This window comes from Gopherus evgoodei, chromosome 4 (assembly GCF_007399415.2).
Source record: "Gopherus evgoodei ecotype Sinaloan lineage chromosome 4, rGopEvg1_v1.p, whole genome shotgun sequence".
Taxonomy (NCBI): Eukaryota; Metazoa; Chordata; order Testudines; family Testudinidae; genus Gopherus; species Gopherus evgoodei.
The window spans coordinates 107,565,355-107,591,169 of record NC_044325.1 but is presented as its reverse complement, the minus strand read 5'-3'; the positions used below and the strand labels follow the sequence as shown (position 1 = coordinate 107,591,169).

Sequence of the window (25,815 nt, the reverse complement as noted above, 5' to 3'; positions counted from 1 at the left end):
CAGGAACAGTTTCAGGCCATCAAAACTGAGGGTTGGTTCTTAATGAGGACCATACTACAAATCTCCCTGGATGCAGCCAGCAGTGCATCTTGTTCTATCTCTACTACTGTCATCATGCATTAAATATCTTGGCTGCAGCTATCAGCATGTCTTAGGGAGGTCTAAATATCATAGCAGATCTTCCTTTTCACACTGAGACTTTTCAGTGAGTCCAGCAAAGAATCTTGCACACCTTAAAGGACTCAAGGGTCACTCTGTATAAACTCTATAAATGAAAGACAATGTAGTAGATCACAAAGGGCACAGAGATCCATCTGGTCCAATTCTCCAGCTTTCATAGACCCTAAGAAAAGACAGATATCAGAAGAAGAGACCACCTGCTACGACCACTACCACCACCCAACCCTTATTATCATCGAAATGTCAATTTAATTATCTGATTGAAGGTCAAGAACCCGTCCTACTGTGGAATATTCAGCAACACCACACTACCCATCTTCCTCCCTTTGGTGATCATCTCTCCCATTTTTGACCTGCGTGGGAGAAAATTATACAAATAACAGATTATAACATTGGGTAACTCCATCCATTTCTCCTCCATCGTGCCATCCCACCCAATTTTCCTTGTCTCTCCTCAGGGATTCTTGTCACAAACATTTACGGAGACAGGATTTCCCTTCTGTACGTAGGAGCCATAGAACCAGTTCCAGTTCACCGCAGAAGAAGGGGATTTTATGCCAAGTATTTTCTGGTTCCATAAAAGAAGGGGGCATGGTGACCAAATCCAGTGCACTTTCTAGAAACATTCAGTATATTTTAGGAAATTTTGTAAAAATAAATAAATATGGAGAGCTGAGACCTTGTCTACAGTACAGGTTACTTTGGTGTAACCCCTGAGCGACGTAAATTACACCGACCTAAGAGCAGGTGTAGACAGCAGTATGTTGGCAGGAGAGCTTCCCCCACCGACATAGCTATCACCTCTCGTGGAGGCAGGAGTTATTAAATCGATGGGATAACTCTCTCCTATTGACTTAGTGCGTTTCCACCACAAGCTCTACAGTGGCACAGCTGTAGGGGTTTAGTGTAGATGTGGGTTTAGTGTAGATGTAGCTTCAGACACCATGTAACAGGAAAAATTACAAAGGAACCTTTGTAAAAGAATCTTCACTCCAACATTTAACAGGTATGACTCAATAAGCCTTTTCCCCTTAGATTCTTTTCCCTAGAAAGAAGCAAATATTGGAAAAAGAGATAAAATGAAGGTCCAAGCTTTTACGTCTTCTGAAGTATTATCATGGAAAAATAAGGAACAATTGCAAAGGGAATATCTTCTTTAGTATAGTTGTGCTAGCTAAAACATACCTTTTTAGTGAAAAATTGCTGCTTGGAAACATTCTCCTTTTTATAATAAAGTTATAAGATTGTATACCTATGTAAAACTATCACAAAAGGAAAAAAAATAATTAATATGGGTTTCAAGAGCCAGACATCATCTCCAGTATGCAAGCTCTGGTGTTGATATTGACAACTACATCTGTCAACCCTGTGCTTTTACCTAGGGTAGATCAAATTTGTATCACTCCTCACTAGTTCTGCAGTTTGCCATGGTTATGGTTATGGTTAAATAACAATTTCAGAAGCAATTAAGTTACTTCTGTCAAAATTTCTTCTCAAATGATTCAGAGTATCCCAACTGGGCTTCAGTTAGTCTCTGACAATCAGCATTATATAGTCATAGACTCAGCCATGCAGGAAGAAAGCGAAGAGGGAAGGCATGTGGTTTAATTAGTCACTTAACACATCTGGGAATACCCAGCAATAAATCGTACAGTTCAGGTCATTGTTCTTTCCTTAATTGTTTACAGTTATCTTGGTCCCAGTCCATTGCGGGACACCACCACTCTCTCCTCAAATGAGGGTAAAGGAGGGCTGAAAAAGAGGAGGCGGATTGTTTTCCTATTGTACTGGATATTAGGAGCCCCAGCTCCTCTTTTTCCAGCTTCCTTAGGGGATGCCATCCCTTAAATCCTCTTCCAATTCCTGTTTATCAGGGAACCATATCCCCTCTGTAATGAGTACCTGCACTGGACACCTGCCACCAGCTGCATTTGCCACATCTTGACCTATCCTCCGTATGTACTTTGCCCTGACTTGCTGTGAGGAAAGCAAAAAAAAAAAAAAAAAGCCAGTCTGGTGGTGAAGCAAAAATTCCTTCCAAGGAACTAGTACAATGTTTGCAGCAGATGATGATAAAGACCAGTCCTATTCTGATCTCATGGGTGAGAAGTTGGATGCTACTGATTGGTGTTTGATGAGAGTTCCTTCCCAAATGTACAGAGTATAAATACTTCCCCCTCCTCTGGTGCACATGGTAGGTCAGTGCTGCCACATTGTCCATCCACTTCCTGTCCCCCCACCCCTTGGCTCTGCTAAAGTAAGTCCATCCCTTTTCCTCCTCCCTAGTAACCCAATTGCAGTGGGAACCTTAAAAGGAGCCCTATCCCTTTTTTCTTGCTGGATGGACAAAGACCCACCACATTAAGTTGTGGTGAGGACATTTGGTTAAAATCACTGTAAGCTATTATACTAAGATGTTCATAATGATCTCTTCACCAAACTAAGGGGGAAAATATCTCCTGATGTCATGTAGGATTTTATTGCAAAGCCGATGTTATGCTGTTACTGGAGAACTCATAAAATAAATCATGCATACATAAACTGCTGTGTATTATTTGTAAAAGATTATTTATTGGGCTGGAATTGACTCTACTTAAGCTTTTATCTGACGTTTGAATGCAGGTTTAAAGCCAGGACCTGTGACTTTCTTACTTCAGAACAAAGTTTATAGCAGGGGCAAGAATAGATTTCCTAGGATTTCTGTAGTAGTGATAACGTGAGACTGTCTCAAATTCCACACCTACAGCATCACATGTCAGCTTGTAGAATTTCAAGAGCACTTCCTTACCAGAATTCCATCACTCACTAGCCATTACATTTATCTAATCTGTTCAGTACCCTTAAATACACAGAGCATGGGTGAACATTATATGTCATAACTAAATGCTGCTAGAAATAGAAAACACAACAAGATTAATCCCAAAATAGAGGACTTTTTTCACACTGAAGTCCTGAACAAGTGGAAAATGTATCCTGTCATATTTTAAACGTGGTCTGTCTTCTATTTAGTTTAGTGCAAAATTCCAATTACAGTATAAGTATGAGTTTAGTTATTGGCCAGCTTCCATTTTAAACATTTATTTTCTGACAGATGTATTTAGTTTGTTGAGCTAGTGTTAGATTTAAACAGTTTAAAACACAGAGTATTGTCAAATTAATGTCAATTAATGTCATTAAAATCTTACTAAAAGCTGGAGAGTTCTCTCTGAGAAAAGATTACTTTTGATTGTTCCTGTGTGTGAAAAGTATTTTCATAGGGAATGTTTTTTAAGTTTATCCAACTATAATAATAAAAAAATAGTTTAGGAATATTTCTCCATTATACTAGATTGAGAAAGTGGGGGAGCCACTTGTACACTTGTAAGCATTTGTACAAACATAAGTTCTGATCCTGCAGAATCACATCCATGATTTGTTGCTTTATGTCCAATATGGTGAAGATGAATAAGATGGAGTAGTAATAAAACTTCAGTGAGAGATCACAAATGACATCAGCCCTACCAAGACACTCTACTTTTACGTTGATACTACCATGTATAACTTCTGTAACAGGGAAGATTCATCTCTTGAAGAAGCGAGAGAGATCCCAATTTTTGCCTGTAAAATAGAGGCCATTGCAACACTGTTTCTATGTATTTTAATGTCCTTTATTAGCGGAAATCAGGATTTACTATGTTGAGCTGCTCTTCATTGCTGAGACTTCGTCAGTTGCTCATAGTATCTCGCTGCTTCCTGAAGTTAGTGTTGACATACTTCAGTCTTTATATATAAATCCATTAGCCAGATTTAAGGCACATGTGCAACCAGGGAGCCTTCCCTTTAAGCGTTCTGGTACTTATGTACCTTCAATCTGTCTAATGGATTTATTACCATGATGTAAACTGAGGAAATGCCATGCTCTGTATACCTGAAAGGGACTGTTTCGGACTTTAGAATGGAGGAAGAGGAGGGGGAAAAGTGGTCCCAGCTTCTAGATTTCCCGAAGAATTATGTCTAATTCCTCTTCCCTCTCCACATCACATTGATAATTTTTATAGGGAACTGATTCACTGTCTAGCTGAGGGATGAGATATTTCTTTAATTTTGGCTTATAAGTGTTCCATAAATTTGACACTTTTCAACCTAAGAGTAAGAGGAATTATTCTGCTATATTTTCACGAGTCATTGTGATGCTTGACTTTCAGAGGAATGTGTAAAAAGTTGTTAACTAACTCTGTGTAATTGTGACTTTCTCTTAGTTTAGTACTTCTATCTATTAACTTAATGGTTCTAGACATTTAACATTAGTTCTTACTTACTTACTTTAATCAGTGTAGTTTTATGTTTAAAATGTAGTCCTTGAAAACCTGAATCCTTTTACTATTTTAACTTCAACATTTTTTGTCCTTGTCTTGTCCTTATGGGTATGCTCTTGGGGTTTGCTCTCCATTTCTCCTTCTGTGCCTTATGGGAGAGAGCCTGTCTTTTCCTGTCTGTCCAGAATAAGGCATCTGAATGCATGAATACGTACCAATATTATTTCCCCCACCCCCCGTTGTGTATGTGCATGTGTTATATTTCAGTCTTGTTTAGTATGTATGCTGTAGATATCCTAATAACAATTGTTTAAAATAAAAAATAAGACTCTCAAAACTCTTCTGTGTCTGTTAGCAGTGACAGCCATCAGACACCAGCGTAAGATTGTGGTTTTCTTTCTTGCGTGTTCGACCTCCTACTAATAGATATCTGGAATACATTTGAATGTTATTCTGACCAATTTTACATTCTCTTAACTCTTTTGAGAGTCATGGTTTGTTGGTAATAGCACAACACCTTTAGTCCTCATTCTCTGAGGCTATATATGTAATTTCTTCAGTCTTTGAAGGTAGAAACTGCCATATACATATTGCTTGCTGCTTATACAGTTTGTTAGGCAATAGTGTCCTGCACTCTCTTCCAGTTGCATGGTGAACATGGCTACCCTGAGAGAGAGTGTAATAGAATTCTATGGGAGAAAAGACACATCACATTAATCAGGATATACAGGTGAATGAAGACAAAGTTCAATTTAAGCAGCAGGCTTCAGCTTTATTAACTTAACCCTCAGAAGCATGTCTCATCTCCTGTGACTCTCATGCACCAGGCATTTAAGTGTTTTCAGTCCAAGACTGCATGGCTCACACTCTACAACCTCATAACTTGGGGTAAACCCTCTTCAGCCTATCCTTAGGACTCAGCTCACTTCTGAATCCTCCCATCCTCCCCACTCCAAGGAGGGCACAAGGATAGCAAAGAGGGACCTCAATCTGCAAAGCCTCCTCCCATACTCACAAAGTCCACCAGCAAAATTCCAGGTCTCTTACTTCTGGGAGTTGGCCCTTTTGGCCTTTATCCACACTAGACAGTGGCAGCGAATTGCAATGAACCAAACATTCCTACAAATGACTAATATTAATTTCTAAGTCCTACTTCTTTTTAACAAAACTGTGCTTCCATTTTACTGTGAGGAAGGTGAAATAACCCAACAGGCCTCTGCCAGACTGCCACAATGGGAAAAATTTGTTCTTGATCCCAAAACAGGTGCGTGGTCAGACTCTGTGCATCCAAAACCACAGCTACTATACTACAATTATAAGGAGGGAGGGTAGGCAGCTGAGGTGCCCCCCAAAACCTCAGTAGAGGTTTAAATTAATGGTGAAGTTAGGGGGATGTGAGAGGCCAGTCAGCTTCCCTCTTTGCACTACCCTCTCTCCCATCCTCCCCTCCCCTTGGCTGGCCAATAGGATGTGGACGGCCTTGGAATCCCAGGCATGTGCTGTCCTCCTCCTTTCTAAGCTGTCCTGTTTAACACACTGCTGGTCCGATCAACCTTCCTGCCTAGTGAGATGGGAGATGGCAGCCAACAGACTTGCACTAGAACAAAATATGTGAAAGAGCTGTCTTAAAGGAAATAAGAGGGCTCCCTTGTAGTGGTCATGTAGGTGAGTGAAAGGCCATGTTCAAATGTTTGCAGTCCTTCTGGGGAAAAAGGAAGGGAAGGGAGCAAGTTGTGTACAAAACATGAAGTGCTGAAATAGTGGGGAAACCCCCTTATTCTAGAATAAGTTTGCACATGATTGAAGTGAGAGTCTGATGTTAACACTAACTCAGCAATTTTAGAGTATATAACAGATCATGTAGCTTCACACAAGATCAAACATATTCTGTTCTGTCAAAACTGTTTGTATTTCTAAAGCCACGTATGATGGTAGGTTATTTTTCAGTGTAGAATAACAAGTGGGAAAAGACTTTATCAAAACAGAAGTTCAGCTATAAGAGTTATATGTGGAATGTAGCTTTTAAAATAAAAGGCATGTTTGTTTTATACATATGTATATGTGAATGAAAATGTCACTCGGTTAAAAAATGCTTTTATGTAGTTAGTGTTTGTGTGTGTTGATACTAGCTGTAGTTTGTCCAAAAACTGTGAACAGTTAAATTACTAATGTGCTCATAATATTTATTGCATAAGCCTACAAGATGAATGGAGTTTTATAGTCAGTTCCAGTGCTTGGAAATACAACAAAAAAAGAGGGAGATTCATTGATTCTGTCATTAAATAAATATGACCAAATAAAACCAAAGCTTCTCAAGCCAAAATAGAGGATTTTTGAAGTACTAACTAGTATAGAGAAAACTTGAAAATTGCTGACCTCATTTACGATTCTGTGAATAGCTGTCAGTTGCTGTTAATTCTGTTAACAGTAGCAGATGAGTTCTGATTGTCTACTTTTGAAGTGCATTTATAATGTAACACACAGGAAATATTGTAGCTTGTTTCAGGAAGGAGCATCTGATGAGACTTAGTAATTTAGGTACCATGTCTTTATGGAACTGTGGGTAGGATCTGACTAAACATAACTAGACTAGAATAATGAAAACACACATTTGATATAAAATTATGTACATAAGAACAATAGAAATGTCACAGTGTTGAAGTTTAATACTTAGCTGCTGGCAGTTGGATATATCTAAATATCTCAAATAGTTTTGGTTTTAAGATGGCACATGGACGCTTTTTGTATGCAATAACATTTGAAATACAATACCATGTGCTTTAATCATTCAGTAAATGTTGCTAATTATCATCAAGTGTAGTGTTTTTGCAGATAATTTAGTGCTTTTTAAAGTATATTGTAAAGGTCTTAACATGCAATACAATTTATTCCTAAAATGCCAGTTTAAGAAACATGTATGGTAAGATTTGTATTGTGTTTCTTCTAAACAGATTGCTTCATGATATGGTCTGGGAAAATTGGCTCACTTAAACAATTCTTGCTAAAAGATCCATTAGTTTGTTTTGTATTGTGTTCACAGCAAATAAAATGCATGAAGTAAGGTTGGAGCTTTTCATTTTACTCCTATTATTGGTATGAAAAACAGAACAAAATGCTGCAATGTTTTTTTAATGATATGAAAAAGAGGGAAAGGAACTACACAGCATCAACTGATCTAAAATAAAATTGCAAAGTGACATTAAAACTCAACATTTGTCACACTGCAGTGGTTATAGCAGTGTGAGATCTATTTTTTGTACAGGAGGATACTGTGAGAACTCTTAACTTTTTTTTAAGGTAACCACTCAAGTTATAATAAATCTTTAGGCTCAGAATAATAGTTTTGTCTAATTTGTCTTTGCTTTTTGCTTTTCCAGGCTGTCCACACAGGGATGAGGGCATACATTTATAATAAGAGTTCTGTTATTGGCTGTCAGGCAGAACATTCAGGAATGCGCACATACTACTTCAGTGCAGATACCTTAGAGGATATGAATGACTGGATCCGTGCCATGAATCAAGCTACTCTGATGCAAACACGTTCATCACTGAAGAGGCAAGTTTAATATGTTACTAACTTGCAGCTAAAAACTTGTTTCAAAAATCAAGAGTAGTGAGTTAAAATATATTTTTAGAAGCAGGAGGATACTCTGTTTTCATTTTAACTTTTTTAATCAGTGAATAAGGCGTATACAATTCATTCGGATTTTAAAGAAATTTGTGGGTTTTTTTATAGTGGTCCTACATTAGTATACTTAGATGCTAATGAATCAACAAGCTAAGGAGCACAAAGTAAAGAAAACCCTAGGTTCAAAATTGTTTTGCCAGCATCAGTGGTGCTGGTACACAAAGAAAGTACTAGGGCTTGTCCACATCAAGACTTCGTATGCAGCAAGCCGGGGTCTGAATAAAATTACAGCTCACTAGCCTGTTGTGTATTAAGTCACTCTGTGGACCCTGCTACTGGATTCTAAAAGAAAATAGAGTGCAGTATGTCACAGCATACTGTGCAACTTTTAGAATGCTGTAGCAGGGTCCAGACAGTGACTTAGTGCGCAACAAGCTACTGCGCTATAGATTTATTCACACCCTGGATTGTTGCACACTAAGTCTCTGTGTGGACAATGAAATGAAGCAAGTTTAAAAAGAAAAAAATAGGACAAGAAAAACTTTTGGAGAGAAGTGGAATGGGGATACTATTTTCAAATTTCTAAGAGAGGTATTCTAAAGAGTAGAGTGTAAAAACCAAAATATAAGAGAAGGACAAATATACTTATCAACTTTAATTTTCCCATGCTTTTCAGTTATGGAATTAAAGTGTATAGATACATCTTGCAAACTAGTATTAGTTAACATCTTGACTTACTATATTTTCTAACGCTGCGTTTTGTAACATTTTGGGGGAGGGATATGCTCTATGTTACATAACTAGCACGTTGGACTCCTGGTCTGTGATTGGAGCGCCTAGGCACTACTTTTTCTAAAGTTCATTTCTGAAGTGCTGAAATTCTGAAGTCCAAGAAAAAGCAATCATTGAGCAGTAAACTTCAAAAGAGGCTGGGATGAGGAGCTAGCAGTTGAAAATGCTCTCAGAGACCAGAAAAATTCTGTTTTGGCTCAGGCAGGACATAAATAGACAAAAAATAAGAAAGACTCCATTTTTAAGACCATCCCTTATGATGCTTGGTGATGGATCAGAAGAAACTATGAACTCTACAATAGTAATAAATGTTTAAGATTATCTCATACCTTAAATAATACTTATTTTCTTTTTTGTGATGTTAGTAAAATGCCATCTTAAAGGAATTTCCCTCAATGTTCACATCAAGGATATATAATATTTACCTTCCTTTTATTCTTTTTTTCTGTAATTTTTAAATTAAATACCTCTTTGGAGGGCTCTGACTGATATATGGATATACAACGTAAAGAGGTTGTTTAGTTATATATGTTTATTTCAGGTAAAAGATAATAAAGAAAAAACTTATTAACTGTTGAGTTGCTGATATGACACAAAGGAGGAGCCATAGTTAAAGATTAATTGTTCTTACAGCTGGTCGCCAAACGGGGGACAAACGGAGAGGCAAGAGCAGTTTGTCCTTAAGAGGCAAACTTTAAAAAACCATCACAGAAATAAAAAATTGATAGTCAGAGTGTAATAGCAAAATGCAGTCAGCAACAAAATACTGTTAATGTTGGCTCAGTATATGACGTGTAGGTCTTTGTTACAGCTTATTCAAATGTTAATTGATTTTAGTCAACTTTCACTTCCTTCCTCTGTTTCATGTATACTCATTACTCATTACATAAATTAGTGGGACCTGAGAACACTCAGCGTTGATCTATCTCATCCTCGCTGCCAGAGTGCAGCTTTGATGGGTCTGGAGGGAACGGGGACACCTCCTGCCTTCACAGTCTTTCCCCTACTCTCCCTGCCATTGGACAGTGTAGCATTGCGGGGCTGGCTGATTGGCTCTTACCTGCTGGGATAGATAGAATGGGGTAGTTTCTCTTTCCCTTTACTGCTGGTAGTAGCCAGTTTGAGTTCTTTTGCTTTCTGCTGATGACTCATGAGTTTGACTGTGTTCGAGACCTGCCTTTACCCACCCATATCTAATGAGCTTGATCTCTTTTGATAGGGGGCTAGGTTGATGGCCATACTTTGTTTGGGGTCTGGAAGGGATTTTTCCCATATGGCAAAATTGGCAAACTGTTGACTGGGTTTTTTCACCTTCCCTCCAACATCTTGGAGGTCAAGTTTGGGAGCTTTCAATTTCATTGTTGCAACTTTAGCAGGTTCCGGTACAGTTGGTTGGTTAAAAAGGGTTCGACATGAGGTTCCTGTAACACAATGGGATGCTTGTGCATGGTTCCATAGCACAACATTGTTCAGTGAAGGGGTATGTCTCCATGTCTGTTCAGTGTGTGACTCCCTTCATCTTATTTCTCCTACCTCCAGGAGGGGATCTCAGAGGATCCAGCCAGGATCTCAAAGCCTTTTTTAAACATATTATGATGTATATGTCTTATTGTTTCACAGCATGAGGGAAGGTGTGGTACACAATGGCAGGCAGAGGGCAATTTTCAGACTGGGAGAGAGGGACTTGTATAAAGGACTGTGATGCCTAGATTTGCTTCTCCAGCAAACCCTGACCTGCCTGTCTCCCAGGAACCACAAATCTTGCCTTCTCTTTGGCACATCCTCATTTTCTTGACACCACCTCCTGCCCCGAATGGCCTAGGAAAAGTTCTAGGAGTATAGAATTAGGGTCTTGGATACACACAGAAGTTGCAGTTTTTAAATTGATTTAGTCAAATTGGTGCAACCCTCTGTTGACCACTCTTTAACTTGATTATATCTATGTAAATCATGTGTAAACAGATTTGCATATCCACATACAGGTTTGCACTACTTCAGCTAAATGGATTTAAAAACTGATTTTGTTGAATCACTGCATCTTTTGTGTGGAAACAAATAATCCTAGGTTTAGCTAGTTGACAGAAATTCACATTTGAATTTTTCGAGGAGGGATCTCAAAACCCTACTGAAAGTGGTAATGAAAATTAGGGAAGAGTTACTGACAAGTTTTAAGTTCAGATACAGATGTAAATGCATAGAAATGCAGGTGATAACTATTTTTTTCTGAAAGATATTGGCCCACTTCACTAGTAAGCATCCTACACAATTTCAGAAACATTTGTGCCAGTCTTTTAAGTTTTATTAAGTGTAGAACAAAGGAAGATGTAAGAGACAGGAGATATCCTCTAGCCTGCTGAAGACTTCCCTATCTAACCTGGGGTTGGTGGGTGAGGGGAGGACTAAATCAAATAATAACTGTTTGTCTTTAGCTGCTTCCAGTTTTTCCCTGTTCTTACAATTGATTTAGTACTACTTTTCTACATTTTGACTTTGGCAATGTATTCCTTTTCTTACATCTATTCTGAAAAGAGAACTGTTTTTATACTGAGAGCTGATCCTGTTCTTAACCCTTAGGCTCTGAGGATTAAAATTTCACAGTGCAGTTTCCCAGAAGTACTGCACCTAGTGCTTGTTTTTGGCAAAACTCTCAAACAATAAACAACAGATAACCTTCAAATTCCAGAACCCTTGTGTTTTCCAGTTAATTATTGTCAGACGCAGTTTTAACAGTAGCCATACGTATATCCTGTAATGAGATTACTTTTATTTTTCTTTTTTTAGGTATAAATAACAGACTTACCAGTAACTAATCTTTTTGCTCTGGAATCTAGCTCCAAAACTGTGATTTTGGTTTTGGCTGCATGCTGATTCCCATTATGTGCCATATATACTTGTTCATAAGCCGAATAATTTTGGTAAAAAAGTGATGCATCAAAGAGCAGGGGTTGGCTTATAACAGGTCTACACCAAAATTTGATGATTTTAAACTCTATTGAATCATTGAATTGAATATCTAATACATTGTCATTTTGTTTACCTGGAGCATCTACAGGCATGGAGCACCTCAGTACTCTATGGCTGCAGTTCGCCGTTCCCAGCTAATGGGAGCTGTGGAAAATGGTACACCACTTCCCGCAGCTCCCATTGGCTGGGAAGGGCAAACCGCAGCCAGTGGGAGCTGAGGAGCTCTGTGCCTGTGAATGTTCCAGATAAACAAAACATTCTGACCCGCCAGCGGCTTACCCTGATGGGCCAGGAGCCAAAGTTTGCCAGCCCTTGAACTATAGAGTTGGCTTATAAAAGGTCATACAGTTTTTGCTATTTTTACCTAACCATCTTGGGAGAGTCAGATTATAATTGAACGGGCTAATGAACAAGTATATACGGTATGTTCTTTGTAAGTTACGGCTAGGAACAATTGAAAGGAAAAATATCAGAGAGGCCCTGCAAATTTTACATACTGATTCCATTTTTTCACCCATATTTAACATTGAATTGTGAAGGAATAAATCAGAGAGTGAAGGTAGAATAACATTTCTGTGAAGGAATTAATATTCAAAAGATGTGTACTTATGTAATTCTCTGTCTGAAAAGCAATTTGGAAAAATAAGAAAAGGACCATCTTTATTTGAACCTGTGATGGGATGACCAGGCCCAGAGGCTCCTTGCTGGAGACCTCAGGGTATAGGCACACCCATCCCAGGAAAGGAGCAGTGGAGCTAAATCCTCTGAGCAGCCTAGAGAGACTGTTCAGGAAGCAGCCAATCAGAGAGGCTGCAGGGAGCAGCTAATCATTGCCCAGAATGGCCATATAAAAAGGAGCTGCAGTGCCAGTGACAGGCAGTTTCTGGCTGGAGCCAGAGGAAGGTGATTAGTGCTCCTGGCTGGCCAAAGGGAACTGCAGCACTATGGACAGCTCAGTACTGGCAGGGTCCAGGGGAGTGAGAAAGAGCTCCAGGCTGGCTGTGGGCCTGAGCACAGAAGAGCCTTGTGCTGAGGGTGAAGCATCGGTGAAGGCTGGGGCTGTGGGGAAGTGGCCCAAGGAATTGAAGGTAGTTTTGTTAAAGGGACATAGTGGCATGAGAATCCCTGGGCTGGGACCTGGAGTGCTGGGTAGGCCTGAGTCTTCTCCCCACCCCAAAGGTCACCGGGGAAGCGGCCTACGATTGAACAGCGATAAATCCCCGGAAGGAGAAATGAACTGTTAAGCGGCCCAGCTGGCGAGTGTCTGCACAGAGAGTTTTAGCCCAGAGCCCGAGCCCCACGAACCCGAATCAGGTGACTCGGAGCAGCTGCGGCTGTGCTGCTGATCTTTTATCCCTGTGTAACCATACACTATAAATCTAAACAAAAATTGGCGGGGAAAATCCCAAGAAAGTTAGTAGCATGTTGTCATAAACAGATAGCTAAGGGTTAATGTCTCTTTCACCTGAAGCACCTGACCAGAGGACCAATCAGGAAACCGGATTTTTTCAACTCTGGGTGGAGGGAAGTTTGTGTCTGAATCTTTTGTCTGTCTGCCTGCTTTCTCTGAGCTTTGGAGAAATAGTTTCTGTTTTCTAATCTTCTGTTTCTAAGTGTAAGGACAAAGAGATCAGATAGTAAGTTATATGGTTTCTTTTCTTTGGTATTTGCATGAATATAAGTGCTGGAGTGCTTTGATTTGTATTCTTTTTGAATAAGGCTGTTTATTCAATATTCTTTTAAGAAATTGACCCTGTATTTTGTCACCTTAATACAGAGAGACCATTTGTATGTATTTTTCTTTCTTTTTTATATAAAGCTTTCTTTTAAGACCTGTTGGAGTTTTCTTTTCTGGGAAATTTCAGGGAAATTGAGTCTGTACTCACCAGGGAATTGGTGGGAGGAAGAAATCAGGGGGAGATCTGTGTGTGTTGGATTTGCTAGCCTGATTTTGCATTCCCTCTGGGTGAAGAGGAAAGTGCTTTTGCTCCAGGACGGGGAACGGAGAGGGGGAGTCACTCTGTTTGGATTCACAGAGCTTGTGTCTGTGTATCTCTCCAGGAGCACCTGGAGGGGGGAAGGGAAAAAGGATTATTTCCCTTTGTTGTGAGACTCAAGGGATTTGGGTCTTGGGGTCCCCAGAGAAGGTTTTTCAGGGGGACCAGAGTGCCCCAAAACACTCTAATTTTTTGGGTGGTGGCAGCAAGTACCATGTCCAAGCTGGTAACTAAGCTTGGAGGTTTTCATGCTAACCCCCATATTTTGGACGCTAAGGTCCAAATCTGGGACTAGAGTTATGACACATGTAAATTATGACCATGCACAAGAAAGAAAATGTGACTGAGTTAGTAGTAACTGCTGAAGATGAAAATGCAGACATTTTATCAGAAAGGTACTCATATCCCTAACTCCAGTTGCTTTAGGTGGTGCTCTTTCAGTTAGCAATGATTATTTAATATTGTTTGTATTAGATGAGGTAGAATCTTTCATCATTCATTCCTGTTTTCAGCTTGCTTAGACTATGGTTGGAGAGCTGTGTATTTATTTAAACTATCAGTCGCTATTCTTGAAACACATGGGACTGGTCTTTGGAGATGAAGACAGCAGTGTGAGGAGAAAGATAGGGACTTCAAGTGGGAAAAAGGAGAGGTGGGAGCTTGGGGAAGGGTGGCAGTATCGAGATTTATTTGATAGGAGTAGGAGTTTGTAGGACAGAATTAATTTATTCATAAGTGGGACAGATTTACTTATAGGTGCAAAATTGATTTATTTATAGGGAGTAAAAATGTGCCAGTGGAAACTTAACATGGTTTTAGTCCTCAGGCGATTAGACATCAGGGCATTTTTCAGGCTCTCTTCTTCTTCATCCTGTAATGATGGGGAGAGCTGTACTTTGTGAATAGTGGAGACACCAGCGCCCAGGATCTGTCCAGACATTTGGAGCTGCTTGCTTGCCAGCCTTCCTTGTTTTGACATGGATACAGGAAAAGTAGGGGTACTTTGTGTGTGAGGGGAGGAATGATTCAGGGTCCCCTCCTCTTTAGGTTGTCTTTACTACGAAAAATGTGTGCTCTTAACACAAGCTAGCTAACTCGAAAAATTCTAGTGAAGACAAGGCAGTTTGTAGTTTTTGCCCAAGCTGACTGGGTGTAGGCTCTCCCAATGTCTCTTGAACCTGCTAACTTGTGTGAACACTACACACTGCTTTGTCTTCACTAGGATTTTACCTTGAGTTAAAAAAATACACTTTTTTTCCCTAGAGAATACAAAGCCTAGCTCTTTTACCATCTTGTTTCTTCCCCTGCTTCAGTAGCTGTGCCTGGATGATTGCCCTTTAAGCTATTGCAGGACTCTGAAGTGATAATGCTGCCTACATGCTGCCAATTTCCTGTGTTTACCTCTGGACCTTCCGTCCTTCTCTGTTCTTTCCTGTATACCTGCCCTTGCTATTTGAATCATATAATTACATGAGAGGGTGGCTCAATTGAATTGATCTTCCTCGACCTCCGAATACACTTGAACCAAGCCCTGAAAACTAGCTGCAATGGTGAGGCCCCTCAAAAAAAATTATTTTTTTTTGAGAATTGTCTCTTTATCCGTTTTTTTCACCCATCTCTATTTTTTTTCAAAAATTTTCAACAAAAAAGGGACAAATTTTATGCAAAAAAATGTGTCCTCATTTTTGACTAGCTCTATAGTGTTTAGAATCTTGTCAGCTAAGGGCTTGTGCAGAACTACAGAATTGCCCAGTTCTTGAATGGAATTTGTTCACACAATGGCACTTCAGCAGTGTAGATTCTGTCTGGCCCTTAAAGGAAAGTGAAAATATAGCTTTAGTCTCTTGAAGATGGAAATGTCGCAGTGACACCGGATAGTCTGGTTTAGGACCTCTGTGTCCCAAAATCTTTGAATTGATATAGCATTTAAAAAAACAGTTAGGTTAATATCTGTGCACTGCCAGTTAAAAAATATATCAGCCAAAGTTTGACAGATTTAATAAACAGAGACTCCAAGAAAAGTCGTCACAGCTAGGCTATTTACTTTGAAGCTTTACAGATGCTGATACCAAAAACTGACTATCAGGTCATATGGTTTCAGAGAAGATGAAGTGCTACTTAGAGATCAGTGACATCTTAATAAACTGCCAAAGAGGATTAAATGAGGAAAGTTAAAGATGAAGTGAGCTAGCTGTCAAAAATAACATAAACCAACAATAGTACCTAATACTTCCAATTATCAAATAACCTCAAAAGATATTCTGCTTTGGATTTTGGCAAGGTTTAGAAAAAAGGAAAATACCTAAAATAAAGTACTTAAAATAACATGTTTAACAATTTTGTCTGCGATAGTCTTGTTAAAATTTAGCCACCAAACTGAAGAAGGGTTAGAATGATTTCTCTTGCTTCTGATGGGACTTCATCTCTCTCTGGATATTGCTGTATCATTCTTATCAGAAATGGCTTATTCTTGGAGCTTATAAAAATACTTCTAAGAGAATTTTTTCCCCTTTGAAATGGAGAAGCTTGTACCACATGGCAGGTGTTTTCCTCTCTTCTCTTCTCTCCTCTCCTTGTTTTTCAGTCTACAACTTCTTCCCTCCCAACCCCTGTAACAAACAATTTTACATTTATAGAAGTTGAACACTATGCTGTGCTATCAGTATTTTCAGTTTATTTTTCAATAATGAAGTATAACTGTTTCTAGCAAAGTGCAGCTGAAAATAAGTTTCTCTGGTGTTTTCTTAGTAATGGTTTGTATAAATGGGGGAACAAAGGATTCTCACCCAGTCTTATCTGCAGTCACACACCCCTGGTACATCAGGTTATCACTAGCTGTAGAGGCTATTTTTGTGGGCTTCCCTTTCTACAATCTTAGGAAATCTACGCTGACTTTTCTTTTAAGATTTCACACTAAATTGGTGTTCACATAAGCACATTATTTTGATTGCAGAGAAACAGGAAAAGCGGATCAGCAAGCTGTTCCCCAAGCTAACCATGTGGATTCTCGCAAAGAGCGTGCAAAGGTGGATACTGCTGATATAAAAGAAAGTTATCAAAAAGCAACTGAAATCTTTGAATATGATAGGCATGAAGAGATAAGAAAAGAAGGAGAAGATGAGGAACGTTATGTCTTCAGAAAAGACATTCTGGAAGCTAAGAGGGGAAAATCTAAGCATCTGTTAACATCAGGGGAAGTTGATCAGTTTCCAGATTTAACAAGTGCATCTCGGCCCCAAGTTGCTCAGCCTCAGCCAATTGAGAAGAATGGGACGTTTCCTAGTTCATTAAACACTAGTGTTGGCCCAGTGGAGCAGAATGGTACCAGTTTCTATAAAAGAAAGTTTGTTCCCAGAGCAAATCCAGATAAACAGATGCAAAGGAAAAACAACATGACTCAAGTGGAGCAGTGGGTAAAAGTCCAAAAAGGAGACACAAAAAGGTTAGTAACAAGCCAGTCTTTAAATAGTTAATTGTGGTGTTCTCAAAATAAAGGAAAACAAATGACAGATAACTTGTTTTATACCGAGCAGAATGCTACCATATTAAGATAGTATGCAGTGACTACTATTAATTTTCTCATCCATCCAGTGCAGAATAACACTTTTAAAATATGTACTTTGAATTTTGGAAAAGTCAGTATGATACTGATGAAAACATTTTCCTTAAATGTGTTCACATTTTTATTGTCAACTGAAAAGAGACATTGGAATATGTTTATATTCTCTTTGAACATATTGGATGTTTTCTTAAAAAATTTGACCTGAATTTATTCAAAATTTAAGAGCCAATATGAAAAGACTAACTTTTAAAGTCCTCTTTTATTCGTGGACAAAATAGATGACAAGTTTTTAACCTGTTTTCCACTTAAAAACAAGAGAGAGAGAAATTTTAATCTTTTCCCCTTGTTTCTTTCCCCCCCACAATACTTGTATATGGGTCATGTTGGTATGTAACACATACATGAAATGCAATGTAACTGGATTCTTCAGTATTTTGGATGTACAATATGTCTAACGAAGCAGCACTAAAATGTCGCTGTGGCATGCAAGATGCATCTTGTTCCTTTTTAGTCTGTGAAAATTACATGAAATCCAGGGAGTTTAGGCAGATGGAATGCTTAATGTTTGTATTATCCGTAACTTACCAATGTTTTCATCTGTTTATTTTTCTTCAAGGTGTGTGTGCTCATATGTATTTCTCTGGTCTCTCTCTTTCTGGAAAGTGATGGTCTGATAAGTAATAGGTGTCTGCTTTTACTGATCCTGTGAGTTATTCCATGTGGAGTCCCAGTAAAGTTAGTTGGGGGCTATACGCTCACACAAGTCATCCCACATGGAGTTAACTTTTTAGGATCAGAGCCTTAGATATTAAAGGAAGCTTATGAAATTGAGATGAAATGGTAATATTGAATGAATAGGAGAAAATCAAATATGTGACTTGTGGGTGGGGAGGACTCAAATTGTGATTTAAAAAAAAATTAAATACATATTAAAATTGTTCATAATTCTCTGCTGGAGTTCCAGTAAGAGACTTCAGTTAATTAATAATGCAAACTATGTGAAATTCCAGTTTTCTGCTCCTCTCATTTCCTCTTCTGTCCACTCCTCTCCCCTCAAAAGTAACCAAAAAACAAAATAACTCTATCATCAGAGGCCTATATGGTGCCTTAATCTAATATTTTCAATAATTTTTAATTCTTTTATCATTCTGTTTTACTTGCCTATTTATTTGTTTGGGTGGATACAGTTAAAGGTAGGGGAAATTATGTCTTTAGTATTTTTTCCAGACATGCACTGTTGCTAATATATGCTATATAAATACAATGTACTATCTTCTTTTGGTGTCCTATACTAGCCACACAAGCATACAAAAAATTAAAAACATTATAATTATGATTAAAAATTAACACAACAGTTTAAAATCTATCAGTGTTATAGGAAGGCCACCGAAAACATCCCCTTACCCTCCCCCCCTCAAAAAAAATGTGGGTAATGGTCAGACTTGATTAGTACCTAACTAGGAGGCATTAGGAAAATTAGATTTCAGTTTTGCCTCTGAGTCAATATTATGCAAATTTCACAGCCTGGTGCTAGGGACATTGCAATTGCAGATGCCATCTTTTGAATGAGACATAAGACAACTGGATGTATTGTTACCATAAAGCTTTCTATGAAACGTTTTCTAGTGAGATGTGATGAAAAGTGTTATAGAAATTTAAGGTAGTAATATTAACTTTGAGAGATGGCCAGTGTAATTCATTTTTTATTTTAATTTGTTGGATTTGACCATGAACATCCCACTTCGTTTTATGTTGCTTCCCAGTCCATGGATTATGCTGTCATTCAGTAAATTATAATGATAAGTCTATAGTATATGATTTGCAGAATGCACTATTTTGGGGGCAATAAATCTGATGCCTATTTCTTAAATGTATATACCTATCATTTAAAAAAGTAATATTTATAAACATTAGTTTTTTATTTTAAATTTTAAAAATCTCATAATTGCTGAAGCATGAAATACATGTGAAGTTGCTTCCTGGCTCAACTCAACAAACCAAGACCCTAATTCTGCAATGTGATGCATGCTAGTGAACTTCATGCTTGTTCACAGAGACCTATTTATATCACTGGTTTCAGAGTAGCAGCTGTGTTAGTTTGTATCCGCAAAAAGAACAGGAATACTTGTGGCACCTTAGAGACTAACAAGTTAAATTTGTTAGTTTCTAAGGTGCCACAAGTATTCCTGTTCTATTTATATCACTGAGACTCTGTGTGGGCTCTAGGAGTCCATCTGCATAATTATTGTAGGCTCAGGATCAACACTTCAATATCTAGAAGGTGGCATAAGACCTTTTTAAAAAGATACTCTTCCTCTCATTTCATATAGTGCCCATAACTGGTTCTATGCCATTGATACATTTTGGCTTTCAGTAACGCACCCTTGTAAAGTAAGACATCCAAAAAGATTATACAGGTTGAAAATGACTGAGATAGAAAGTTTTAAAAGATATTCCCAGGAGGTTAGTGATTTTTCTTTTAAGTAATTCCAAGTGAGGGGCTCCCCCATCCTGTAGTCATTCAGAGGTGATGCTCCAGCCTTCAATCTGAAGACTTCCGTGCACAGGCAGACATGGTGAATACAGAACTTCAGAATAATCTGGTCTTTGGGGGGCGGGGGGTTGGTTTTGTTTTTAATTATTTTATGAGTCAAACCCAAGCTAAACCTGTTTAGTACTTTCCTATTAAACACACTCATGCTGAGCAATATCCTCCCCTTTCAAATATAGCAAGAAATAATTCCTGTTGCAGAGAACTTTTCCTGTTCCTGGCTCTTTTCGTTAAGAGCCATACTTTTCTTGTTCAAGAGCTTCTGTGCGTTTGCACTTACGAGATTTCGCTCCACTGGTATCAAGCTGTAGAACTGCCTTGAACAACTGTCCCTGTTGAGGGGATTTCATAAGCATTCTCACACAAGAGTGAGAGTCATCACCCTACTTTATATAAGGGTGTTCACACCCTCACCTGCCTCACATTGTTTGCTTCTGCTTTAGAAAGTGAACAGAATTTGCTTTGTGTCCTTACGATTTGACCTCCCTTTAGTCTGGTTTAAAACTTTATTCTAAACTGTTTATAATAGTATAAGATAACTAAGAGTGAATAGCCCTTCACCTGTACTGGGAGCCTTCAACACCTTATCGAGAATAAATCTGGCCTTGAGCCATGTAAAGGCTTTGTGAGGTGTGCATCTTGTTTGGCAGTCATACCAGAGGTGTCCTGTGCCTTCTATGTCTTAGAGAGACCCACTCGGTAACCCAGTATATGATTTGCTACACCTACCCTCAGGCTCATCTGGCTTCTCAGTGTTATAGCCTGATACCTCAGCAGGCCTGCTGAGGAAACTGAAACCAGTCTCTGTGCCAAGCTCCTCTTACACAGGACCCAAGACACACGTTTACTGCTCCATCATCAGTGCTGCCTTCTACTACTGTCTCAAGACTGCGATCTTCTTGGCCCTGTACTGGCAGGGAATCCTTCATCCAGCACAACCAGAGCATCTATTTTAGGCCTCATTAGCCCTGATGCTGACACAGGAAGTGCCCACCTCAGTGCCTACTCCTCACCTGGCATCATTGCTCAGTATAAACTCCAGACCTGACCTCTGGCACCAACGCGTCTGCCTTGGTACCTCAAGCACAGTCAAATGTGCTTTCAGGAAGGAGAATAGGAAGTACATTTCCCAACAAGAGTCATAAACTGAAGAAAAAGAGGAAGCATCATCTCAGTCCTGTTCTGCAATCTGAGACCCATGGCTGCTTTGAAGACTTGGACAGTGGTGTGGTCACCTCTTCTCAGTGCTCCTCCAGAACCAGTCATCTTGACACCAAATAACTTGGACTCCTCACTATTTCAGATTCTAATAACGCTTTTAATTTCTCTGCATCTGACTGTGTGTGGGGTCCATGGTCAAGGCTATTAACCATCCCACTGAATCCTTTTCAGCAACCTGACTCTGTGCCATCTTTCAGTCCCATTATAGACCTTCCTCAGAGCACCTTTGTAGATGAACTTGCAGGTCCCCTGATTAGATCTCAGGAAATCAGACCTCATCCCTTATCTCAAATCCAGATATCATAGAAGGATATTATGCAGGTTCCTGTTCAGTTGCTAATGTGGCCCTACATGCAGGACTTTATGAAGGCCTTTTTTGGAAACTGCAAGGCCTACTCTGATGCTGAACTAGGCATTGGCACTGATTCTCCTTCTGGAACAGTGCTTTCACTTGGCACCAGTGCCCTCACTAGGGCCTATTCCTCATCTGGTACTAATGCATCCTGATACCACCACTGCATCCATCTTACCCTAAGGTGGATCTTCCTATATCAGAATAATGGGATGAGATTCCTTCAGAGGATCTGTATGGGTCCATTGTGGAAGAACGTGCAGGTGGCACCTCACCAGACAATCAAATGGAGTTCTCTCTGTTTCCTTTTATGATGAACAGAAACAGTTTAGGAGCTATTTGGGAGAATGGCAGAGACTCTTCACTTACCAGCAGGGGTCATGGCCCTTGAGATATCTGGTCCCTTGTTTGACATATTATAGATGTAGACCAGGGAGAAGCTGTCGCCACCTCCTAGCTCCAGCATTTTCAACACAGCCAAAAATATATGTCTCCCTTTTCATTCCTGCATGTGTCCAAACAAGCAGACAGGATGTATCCTGTGCCAGGTGAAGGATGTCAGTTCCTGCTACATTTGCCAGCTAGTTCCATGGCAGTGTCTGCAGCTTGGGAGACAGTGTGAGGCAACAGAGTAAGCGTTATATATTTGGCATAAGTGTCTTCTGATCTGGCTCACTAGCCCTTTGGATGGCCTATTATAAGGCCATAATGTCCCATTATGTTTATATCTTGTAGGATGCCGTGAGGGACTCCTTACCAAAGGAACAGAAAAAAATGGCTAAGACTTTAGTCACTAAGGGTTGTAGGCTTGCTGCACACTCTGAGAGCAGAGTGTCATTCTGCTTCCAGAGACAAACTTCCTTGTAACACCAAGGAATGCAATCCCAGAGGCATTATTAGCTACTTCCAAAACAGGTTGCTGGCAAACTACCTCAGTGGTATAGGGGCAGGATTCCTCATCATACGTCTTCACAGTCCTCAACATCAGCCTCCAAGCAGCAATTCTGATGGTGTGGTTGACAGCCACACACCAATGTGTACCACATCTCCAATTCTTTCTCCCTCCTTTTGGGCCTCATCTCTCTTCTATATCACCTGGTGCATGATTTCTTCCAGTCACAGGTAATATACGCTATCCAATTCTGCACCAGGCCACTTCACCATCCTCCAGTTCCTGCTTCCCTCTTCACCACTGCCATGTACAGACAATAACACAGCCATGTACTACATGTCTAAGCAAGGGTGTGGGGAGGGAGTACATTCCCAACCTTTATCTTTGGAGGCAAGAAAACAGACTGTGGTACATCCAAAACCAGTTCCACTCTAGACTTCACTCTAGACTCTAGTGAACCCTAGACTTCACTCCCACTCACAAGAATCTCCTCTCCTAGACATGAAGAGAGTGCTCTTTTTTTTTAACCTGGAAAAGACCAAACCCTTTAAAAAAATCTAATTGGTTATTTGAAGTATATGGGTGAGATGCCAGTGAGAATCCATTATCTCTTACACACTCACACTGGATTAGGAGGTATATAGAATATTGTTACATCTTGACTAGGAAACCAGTAACATCCTAGTTTAAAACCCCACTCCTTAGAGCCTCCCTCTGCAGCAGCAGCATCACAGCTTAGATATGTTTCCCTCATGAAGATCCTCAAAGCAGCAATTTGCAGTTCAGTGTACACTTTCACCAAGCACCTCATTTTGCACTTAGCATCGTGGTCCAGTATCCGGTCTAGAAGAGTGGTGCCATGCAACAGTATGTATTTAGCTAAGTTCTCTTCACCATGTTCTACTTGATGGAGCACTGCCCACTGGAATTCCATAAATGGAAGTGCAGAGGCCCTCAGAGAAGAAAAAGCGGTTACTTGGTCTTTTAGAGTCATCTCTGTGCATTCACACTAGCCTCCTTCTCCTCTGCCTCGGAGTTCTAAATAACAACAGGACTGTACAGTTTGGGAGTAAAAATTGAGTTGGGGCGGGGAATGCACTTCCTTATATAGACTAGGGTGATGACATTATTCTCACATGAGATTTCTCAAGAGCCTCCCAACTTGAGTCACAATTTTTCAAGGCAGTTCCACAGCCTCTGGGCACCAAATCCCATGAGTGGGAATACACAGAGGCAACTCTTGAAGAACAACAGTTACTGGCAAGTAACCACTTGCTCTCTTTTTGTTCCTCATATCCATCTTGTATGCTGAGAAAAGATAATCTTTTTCCCTCCATCTCACACTTTCCTTTACATGGTCTTCCATAGGGTCTGGCAGAGTGAGTAATTTTGCTGACCGGAGATGTTGAAGCAAATGACCCTCAGATACTAAAAGGACAAAATAATGATGGCTAAGTGCAGAAATTGGATAATAGACATTCTGGTATTTCAGGCTGTGAAAAGACTTCATGAAGTCAAGTAGATCAAAGTTGGAAGCCAACAGATTTTGCGTGAAAGCTGCTGGCCAAATGTGGAGCTAATTTATGCAATTTAATTTCTGCATGTTGTACTGAACCCAGGAAGTGCCATTTTTTTGTAGCAGGACTATAAATTAATTTCCTTGTAAATTCCAGTGTGCTGCTTAAGATAGCAAGGACCAGTAGCATTATATCATGTAAAAGAGTAACTCATAAGGACTAGAACATTCCAAACAAATGTTCATATATCAAAGAATTTAAGAAATGGTTTATCTCTTTTATGTATAATGAAGCAAAATCTACATAACAGTTGCTTGTTCTGTGTAGTGAGGTTTCTTCCTCCTCTCTGATTTTTAAAGTAATGTAATTTTTAAAATGAATTAATATATCACATTTGTACAGCAAACTACACCATCTAGTGGTGAACAATGTACCTTTTAACTAATCATAAAAATTACTTACAGTATTTGCTGTTTATAAACACAACTATGACTCAGTTCTTTGCATACTTGACTTCTAGTGTTTCTAAACATAGAGGTAATGTAACTTATTCCCTTAAAGCTAGCTTTACTGTGGTAGGTCCAGGCTGATCATTGGTCAAAGAATTGTAGCTTTCAAATATTTCTCAAAGTAAAATTGCTTGCCAGATTACTGCAATCTTAATATGTGAATAGTGCAGGTTTTTTATATAAAGATACTGGGGCAATAGTAGCTTCATTTTGTACACATTAAGTGAATTTTAATCAGAATCTTTATAATTCCTAAGGTAACATTAATTAGAAGAGATAATTTATGTTTTTGTACTTTAGCCAGTCCTATTGATAAATGTACATTTAAATCTGTATCTCTTCTTATCACAGTCTTGCTTCTGATCAGATTCTAACTCGTCAGGGTCCCAGTCAGTCTTCGTCTTTTCCTGAAAATTATCATACCTTGCCAAAGAATACCAGGCTGCCTTCAGAGAGCTCTTCTCCACCAAATCGCAACTTGCCAAGTGACTACAAATATGCCCAGGACCGTGTTAGTCACTTGAAAATGTCCCATGAGGAGAGGAAAGCTAATAAGGATGGTACTGTATGGCAGCTATATGAGTGGCAACAGAGACAGCAGTTTAAACATGGCAGTCCAACTGCTCCAGTTTATGCAGGTTCTCCGGACTTTACTGACCGTGGTAAAGCAAAAAGTTCACTAGATGTTCCACGATCAATTTCTGTTCCTCCATCTCCTTCCGATATTCCTCCACCAGGACCTCCAAAAATCTTTCCGCCAAGGAGACCGCACACTCCTGCAGAAAGGGTTACTGTTAAACCATCTGATGGGAGACAGAGTATAGACATACCTTTTGCTGGATCTCCAAGGAGGATACAAAATCATTCTCTAAAGGTGTGTATAGAGTATAACAGTAATCATACATAGGTTTGCATATTAATCCGTCTAATTAATGTAGGCATTTGCACTGCAATCCTTACTGTGGTATCAAAGTGACACACAAGTTCTAAAAGTAAACACACTAACACACAATATTTTTTTTCCCCAAACCTATGTCTTCTCAGTTGTCACAGGTTTATTTTTGTTGTGGAAAAAATAAATGGGTAGCTAAGAAAGAAGGAGCCCATTAATTTGAAATGTTCTTATTTTATAGTTTCAATTGAGTATCTTATTAATATTTTAAAATTTTGTAAATATATGTTAATGTATTCAATATTTAGCTATGCATAAGTAGGATATATGTATCTGTTACATAAATATATGTATAGGATGTTCATGCACAATATTAATGGAGAATTTTAATATTAAGTTACAGAACAATTCTTCTATACCTTCTCCAAACACATTTCAGTGGGTTTTCTCACTGTTGTTAAAC

At 39.2% G+C, this 25,815-nt stretch overlaps 1 protein-coding gene across 3 annotated transcripts in view; it reads left to right on the top strand.

Annotated features, from left to right (window-relative positions):
* Positions 1-25,815, top strand: part of PLEKHA7 (pleckstrin homology domain containing A7) — a 289,322-nt gene that overhangs the window by 200,855 nt on the left and 62,652 nt on the right. For all 3 annotated transcript variants that reach the window (XM_030560483.1, XM_030560481.1, XM_030560480.1), the window contains exons 9-11: positions 7,853-8,031; positions 16,810-17,298; positions 24,812-25,334. In XM_030560483.1, the coding sequence (XP_030416343.1) occupies positions 7,853-8,031; positions 16,810-17,298; positions 24,812-25,334 (1,191 nt within the window). The remainder of the gene's footprint in view (positions 1-7,852; positions 8,032-16,809; positions 17,299-24,811; positions 25,335-25,815) is intronic.